The sequence below is a fragment of the Carlito syrichta genome, unplaced genomic scaffold (assembly GCF_000164805.1).
Source record: "Carlito syrichta isolate Samal-C Ts95f unplaced genomic scaffold, Tarsius_syrichta-2.0.1 Scaffold308162, whole genome shotgun sequence".
NCBI classification, from domain to species: domain Eukaryota; kingdom Metazoa; phylum Chordata; class Mammalia; order Primates; family Tarsiidae; genus Carlito; species Carlito syrichta.
The window spans coordinates 74765-82498 of NW_007252258.1; the positions used below are offsets into that span (position 1 = coordinate 74765).

General features: G+C 42.4%; 1 protein-coding gene across 2 annotated transcripts in view; it reads right to left on the bottom strand.

Moving 5' to 3' along the window:
* The window catches only part of GABPA (GA binding protein transcription factor alpha subunit), a 41254-nt gene that overhangs the window by 32458 nt on the left and 1062 nt on the right, over window positions 1-7734 (bottom strand). For both annotated transcript variants that reach the window (XM_008065145.2, XM_008065144.2), the window contains exon 2: window positions 113-215. In XM_008065145.2, the coding sequence (XP_008063336.1) occupies window positions 113-189 (77 nt within the window). In that variant the 5' untranslated portion in view covers window positions 190-215. The remainder of the gene's footprint in view (window positions 1-112; window positions 216-7734) is intronic.

The following is a 7734-nucleotide window of genomic DNA, read 5'->3' on the forward strand; positions in this document are numbered from 1 at the left end:
GAGAGAGAGAGGAGATTCACCTTCACAAAGCAGAGTGGGGGCCAAAGCTAGGTAACATGGCAGCCATACAAGATAGTATTTTTCTTACATGGTAAATTCAGAAAACACCAACCTTTCTTCTGTGCACTCTGGTTTCTCTGTTCCATCAATCTCAATTTCTATCAGCTCCTCTGCTTCTCTTTTAGTCATGGTTGAAGTATTTCAAAAGACCAGTCCTGCAAGAATTAAATTTTAAGAGATTTTAAAATTATCTACATAAACAGAAATGATACAAGAAGTAGAGACCAAATTCAAATAAAAGCATGGTACAGCCTGGGTGTGGTGGGTCACGCCTGTAATCCCAACATTTGGGAGGCTGAGGCAGTAGGATTGCTTGAATCTAGTCCAAGAGTTTGAGACCAGCCTGGGAACACAGCGAGACCTTGTCTCTAAAAAAAAAAAAAAAAAAAATTAAAAAATGAGTCAGGTGTAATGGTACACACCTGTAGTCCCAATTATTCCAGAGGCTGAGACAAAAGGATCCTAAGCCCAGGAGGTCGAAGCTCAGTGAGCTGCGCTTGTGCCATTGTACCCCAGCCTAGGTGACAGAGCGAGATCTCAACTCGAAAAAAATAAAAATAAAGCACAATTGCCCTATGCAGAAGAGAAGGAATTAATCTTCACATATTTATAAACTGGTTTTTTAAAACCTGGTTTTATTAGCCTGACATGATAACTTCATCATTCTACTAAATTTATCGGGATTGCTTTGGGCCAAATCTCAGTCAGTAAGTTAATTTAAGTTACTTCAAAATCAAATGAAAAGTGTGTTAACTATACTAAGGCAACTCATAATCTCAATAAAAAATTCAAACCTGAAACTTAACATGGAGATGTTAACTATAATTGTTCAGCTAAAAGTTGTACCTTATTAGCAGAATTTATTGCAAAGCACTGTACTGATAGAGCAATATATAATCATATCTAGGATTTGTGTTACAAATTACATCTTATACATGCAAGCATAATATAAAACAGCAAAACAAAGTAAAAAATTATGGAAATGCACATTATTGCCTTGATAACACACACTAGAATCTTTTTAAAGACTTATTTTTTCAGAGGTGGTTTTATTTTAAACAAATCATTATTTCAGTTTTTAGTTACCGCATATAAAATTAATACTTACTGTTTTAAACAAACACTGATACAAAAACATTATAATTTTTAAAATGCTAAGTCATGCATAAAATAGCTATATATTTATAGGTATTTCTTTATGGCCATTTTCAAGGCGTTAATGCATAAATTCCAGATTCTTTTAACTACCTTACTATAGGTTGAATCTGTCTTTGGACTCCACATTTAGGTCCACAGCACCTAAGTTTATTACCACAGCTAAAAAAGGCTTATCTTTATAAGGAACGATGTGCTAAATTTAGTATCCCAACATTTATTTGCAAAGGAGTCTGTGCTTCCACTTACAAGACTCTACAAAATGAAGAATTAAAATACTCATTCCTATTAATAATAACCATTACTTACTGAGTATCAGGCTCCCCAACCAAATGCTTTACATAAGAAATCTTATTTTGAGCTCACCTTCATATGAACACTATTTAGCTGTTAGTGAGGCTAAGCCACCCGTGGCTTCATAATGTCACACTTAAGGTGTATCAACCCAAATATACATCATTCCAGGTGAGGCTGGTCACCGTTTTTTCAGAGACAGGCTTCATATTGCATATCCTAGTACAAAAGCCACGACTGCCTATTACCTGGAGTACTGCAATAGTATCCTAACAGGGTTCCCTGTGTCTGCCCTTGCCCCCTACACTGTATTTTCAGTTAACACAACAGTCAGAGCGTGATCCTTTTTAAAACCGAAGCCCGTTAGGGTAGTGGTAAAAATAAAAGAAGCTAGAACATAGCACTTATTTGATATGCCAATCACAATAAAAATCTGAAGACTTCACAAAGGCCACAAGCCCTATATGACCTCCTCTCATCCCCACCCCGTGATCACTCTGACTCCTCTCCCACACTAGCTTCCTTGTGTCTTCCTGCTCTATGGCTTTGCTCTCACTCTTCAGTCTGCTTGGAACCTAACTTCCTAAAGTATCCTCTTGACTAAATGCCTTACCTCGTTGAGGTCTCTGATCAAATCTCATCTTCTTAATGAGGTTTACCCTGACCACTTCCATTTAATTCTCTAATTTGTCTCTCCCTTACCCCCTTTCCTTGTTTTTCACAGCATTTGACCTTTAACAAACTATATATTAGCTTATTATATTTATTGTCTTTCTTCCCCTTTTGGATTTTCACAAAAGTACAAAAACCAAAACTGTCCAAAAGTGACCACAGAACTTAAATTGGTTTGTCTGGATGAGGGACTTCCCTACCTTCTTGAAATGGGAGGGGCCTTATCAAGTCTCAACTTCTCAAGGGATGGAAGTCTCTGTAGAAAGCAGAATAATAACCCAGAACCTGTGAATATGTTAAGTTACAAGGCAAAGGAGAATAAAGGTTGCAGATGGACTTAAGGCTACTAATCAACCGACCCTAACATAAATTATCCTAGATTATCTAGGTGGGCCCAGTGAAATCACAAGGTCATTACAAGTGAAAAGGAAACTGGAAGAGAGCCAGAGTGATTCAATGTGAGGACTCGACTGCTCAGCGGCAACTGGCTCTGAAGACGGAGGAAAGGAGCCACTAGCCAAGGAATGCAGGCAGCTTCTAAAAGTGAGACAAGGAGCAAAATCTCCACTAGAGGTTCTACAAGGAACACAGCCCTGCCAATACCCAGTTTTAGCCCAGAGACCCAATTCAGAGTTCTGACTTCTAGAAATGTAGGATAATAAACTAGTGGCGTTTCTAAGCCACTAATTTTGTAGTAATTTGTTACATTAGGACTACTAACAGGATTTCTTCCCACTTTAGAAAGGGCTGTAACTCTCCTCAGGTCCCATATCTCCAACTGCTGGCAGCTGGTTTTTGGACAATGTTATTTTAGTAGCTGGAACCCAAATCTAGACTGTCTGGCACAAAAATGGTCTGATTTTTCCTATTTTACTAAAGTTGCTCTCACACTTACCCTATAATGACAATCAGCATGTCTAGCAGATTGTGCGGGCTTCTTTTTGAGATGATGGAAAAAACAAGGGACCTTTGTATTCTTTTCTCCTTTTTCTCCAGTATAACCTGTTCCTTAATGGGTGCTATATGTAAAATTGTGGAACTCATCCTGAGTGCTAAATAAAAGCATAAACAGGTGGTGACCTAGTAGATAGAGCTCAACCACGTAGGACAACATAAGCTTCACAAGTGTTCACAGATAAATAGAGTACTTTAGACAGTGCCTACCCTCTGTAGGCACTCCATTAATGTGTGCTGAATAAATAAGGACACCACCTAGCCGGGTTCGGTGGCTCAGCCTGTAATCCCGCGCCTTTGGGAGGCTGAGGTGAGTGGATTGCCTGAGCCCGTGGGTTCGAGACCCGCCTGGGCAGTGAGACTTCATCTCTACAATAAATCAAAAATCAGCCGGGCATGGTAGCACGCACCTGTAATTCCGGCTACTCGGAAGGCTGAGGCGGAAGGATCGCCAGCCAAGAGCCCAGCGGGTCGAGGCTGCGGTAGCCGGGAGCGGCCACTGCACTCCAGTCTGGGCAACGGAGTGAGACTCCAACTCAAAAAAAAAAAAAAATAAGGACACCATATAAAAATGCCCTAAAGGCTTAAACATAAAAGGTAAAACTACAAAGGCAATAGAATAAAATGGTGAAAACTATTTTTGTGGCTCAAGGATTAAAAAAGATTTCTTAAATAAAATTCCAAAAACATAAACAATAAGAAAAGAACAGATGGATTTATTACATAAAAATTAAGGTTTATGTTCAACAGACAGGCTACAGAATGGAAAGATATTTCTAATATCCAAAAGTGGGAAAGGAACTAATACATAGAATAGATAACAACTTCCTGAAATTTGATTTTAAAAAAAGGACAAACTAGAAAAGGAGGCAAAGCACAGGAAAAGGATATTCACATAAAGGGAGACCAAACTGGCTCAGGATATGAAGAAATGTTCAAATCCAGATCATTCAAAAATGCTATTTAAAACAACTACCACTTTACACTGTGTCTTTCTATGGTAAATGTTAGAAAGTTAAATGAGACTGGTAGGGACGTGCGGACAGAAGACTACTCTGCCTCTGCAGATGGGGTACAGACAAGTTTAGATATTCAGAAAAATCTAGCAGCTCTTGCTCAAATCTTGCATGCTTTTACCTATGACCCAGAAATTTCACCCCTAAGCATTCCAGAGAAATTCTCCCATTGATTGATGATGTTCAGGTCTAGGAGCTGGGAGCTCACAGTGGCTCATGCCTGTAGTCTCAGCATTTTGGGAGGCTGTGTGGGGAAGAATGCTTGAGGCCAAGAGTTCCAGACCAGCCTTGGCAACACAGCAAGGCCTCATCTCCATAAAATAAATAAATAAAAGATAATATTCAGAGACTACTTGAAGCCAGGAGTTCAAGACCAGCCTTGGCAACAGAGCAGGACTCTCTCTCTAAAAAAACTGGCCAGGAGGGGTGGCTGACACCTGTAATCCCAGGACTCTTAGACTGGGGTGGGAGGATCACTTGAGTCCAGGAGTGCGAGACCAGTCTAAGCAACATAGTGAGATCTCATCTCCACAAAATTTTTTTAAAAATTAGCCAGGAGTAGCCAGGTGTCACATGCCCGTAGTCCCAGTTGTTTGGAAGGCTGAGGTGGAAGGAATGTCTGAGCCCAGAAGGTCAAGGCCACAGTGAGACGTGATTGTGCCACTGCACTCCAACCTTGAGGAAGCAGTGGGACCTCACTCAAACTAAACAAATAAATAAAATAAGCCAGGTTCGGTGGCTCAGCCTGTAATCCCGCGCCTTTGGGAGGCTGAGGTGAGTGGATTGCCTGAGCCCGCAGGTTCAAGACCCGCCTGGGCAGCGAGACCTCGTCTCTACAATAAATCAAAAAATCAGCTGGGCGTGGTAGCGCATGCCTGTAATTTCGGTTACTCGGAAGGCTGAGGCAGAAGGATCGCCGGAGCCCAGCAGGTTGAGGCTGCGGTGGCCGGGAGCGGCCACTGCACTCCAGTCTGGGCGACAGAGTGAGACTCCAACTCAAAAAAAAACCAAACAAATAAAATAACAGATAATGTTCAGGGCAGCTTTGGTGGTGATAGCTGGAAGATGGAGCCAATCCAAGTATTCATGGTAAACTACCCATAAAACAAAATGTGGAAAGAGCATACACTATGGAATTTAAATATCAGAAACAAGGAAATAGTGTCCACACAAAATAAATAATAAAACTATTCTGTGCATTAAAAAGTGAGAATAAGGTTTACAGTGGAATAGCACTTTAAAAAGAACATCTGTTTAATTTTCAGGGCTTTTAAGGAGATCTGCTCCCATCTCTATAAGCAATTTTTAAAGAAAAGACTAGAAAATGTGAATTTTTCTGGGAACTGTGGCAAAATAGAAAAGCATATGAAGTAGCCTGAGGCTGAGAAATGGTCCTAATAGCTTATAAGCAGGGATACCTGAGGTTCTTCTAATATAAGCACTAAAATAGGAAGCTAAAAAGAAATTTATTCTATGATCTTTCAAAAGTTTATAGACCAGTCCCTAGAAAGTGCCAACAGAAAAAAACAAAATCATACCCTTTTGGAAAAAGAAAAATCAGGGTACTCGTAGTCTCTTAACTGATCTTTCTCTTCTCAGCTCTCTGAACTCAATCCAGGGAAGCAATGCAGGGATTTGGGAAATAGTCTGAATCTTTGTATCAGTTCTCCAGACGGTATTAGCTCCTTTTCTAGGACCAATTCCCCAGGATTCTATGTCAATACTTAAGAAAAGAAGACAAGATGATTATTTGCAGCCTGTCCATCCAAGGGCTGCCCCTGTCATAACTGCATAGAACAATTCACATACTTCCATAGACGCTCAGGTCTCCTACATTAAAATCTAACTTGGGGTTCAGAACATTTCAGAAGATACAAACTAAACTCGAATTTACCTAAAAATTCTGGAAAAGGCTAGTGTCTTTTAAAGAGGCCCACCTGGGCGACTTGGGCGAGACCTCATCTCTACAATAAAAAAAAAAAAAAAAAAAAAGCCGGGCTCGGTGGCTCAGCCTGTAATCCCGCACCTTTGGGAGGCTGAGGTGAGTGGATTGCCTGAGCCCATGGGTTCGAGACCCGCCTGGGCAGCGAGACCTCACCTCTACAATAAATCAAAAAATGGGTCGGGCGTGGTAGCGCGTGCCTGTAATTCCGGCTACGCAGAAGGCTGAGGTGGAAGGATCGCCGGAGCCCAGCAGGTAGAGGCTGCGGTGGCCGAGAGCGGCCACTGCACTCCAGTCTGGGCGACCGAGTGAGACTCCAACTCAAAAAAAATAAAAAAAATCAGCCGGGCGTGGTAGCGTGTGCCTGTAATTCCGGCTACTCAAAAGGCTGAGGCGGATGGATCGCAGAGCCCAGCGGGTCGAGGCTGCAGTGGCCGGGAGCGGCCACCGCACTCCAGTCTGGGAGACAAAGTGAGACTCCAACTCAAAAAAAAAAAAAAAATGTTTAATACTCCCTTTTGGAACTACGGCCAAGTGTGAGGTTTTTTCCTTCTTCGATGGAATGCACTAATAGTTTACAGAGCTTAGGACATTTTTCCCATTATAGGACAACTACAACTGAAGTCTGGGAGTACCTGCGTGATCAACTGCACACTGTCCCAAGCTAAATACTTTTAAGTGCCTTAGGAAATTATAGTGCATTTATATTTTTTAAAAATAAAGTCAACAGTTAAGATCGTGTGTGTGTGTGTGTGTGTGTGTGTGTGTGCGCGCACATGAGAGAAAGTAAACATGGTTCGGGTTAACAGTGACCCCACACAAAGGGTATACGGATATCCACAGTATGACTTCCCGCCCCCTCCTCCCCAATTTTCCCGTAGGTTTGAAGTTTTATAGAGTTGGGGGAGGACTAAAGTCGACAGTTTTTTCACTGCTCGGTCTAATGACTTGCTTTGCCTTAACACCTAGCTCAGCATTTAGTTATGTCGTGACCAAACACCCTCAGGACCTATGCTCCTGTATATGCAACCAGGTAACGTTGACTTCAGTCCGCTCTGCGTCAGGACAGGTCTGGAAATCAGTAAGCTTGCAGGGCCCGGTCCTTCAAGCAGCCGCTACAGAGCTCACCGGTGTCTTTGGAAGTTTTAGAGGTAACCCACACCTAGGCATGTCACCGGAGCCTCGGTCTCGCTTGCTCAGGTGAATCCTTCCGCGCCCTCGCTCTTCCCACGAGTCAGCCGTACTGCTGTTATTAGTGGAAACTGCTTACGAAGTGAACTTTATTGCTAAATTACTCGTCCTCTTGCACTGCAGTGCTAGGCACGGTCCTCTCGGCCGTTACCCTCACCCAACTGGGGTCCCCAAACCCAAACACGCTCACACACGGCTCATCGTCAAGTGTAAAAGTTGGCAAACGACACTGACCCACTGTTATCTCCTTGGTTTACTGCCTCGCTTAAAAAGGAAAAAAAAAAAAAAGGAAAAAACACACCAGACGGATGCCACAGACGGGAATACATGGTTTGGGGGCAAGTGGGAGACCATTCTAGAACGACGACTGGATGGGGAGCCGATCGCTGCGTGCGAGCCCAGGCTGGTTCTGCGTCTTCCTCTGACACCCAGGGGCGTCAGGACCACATC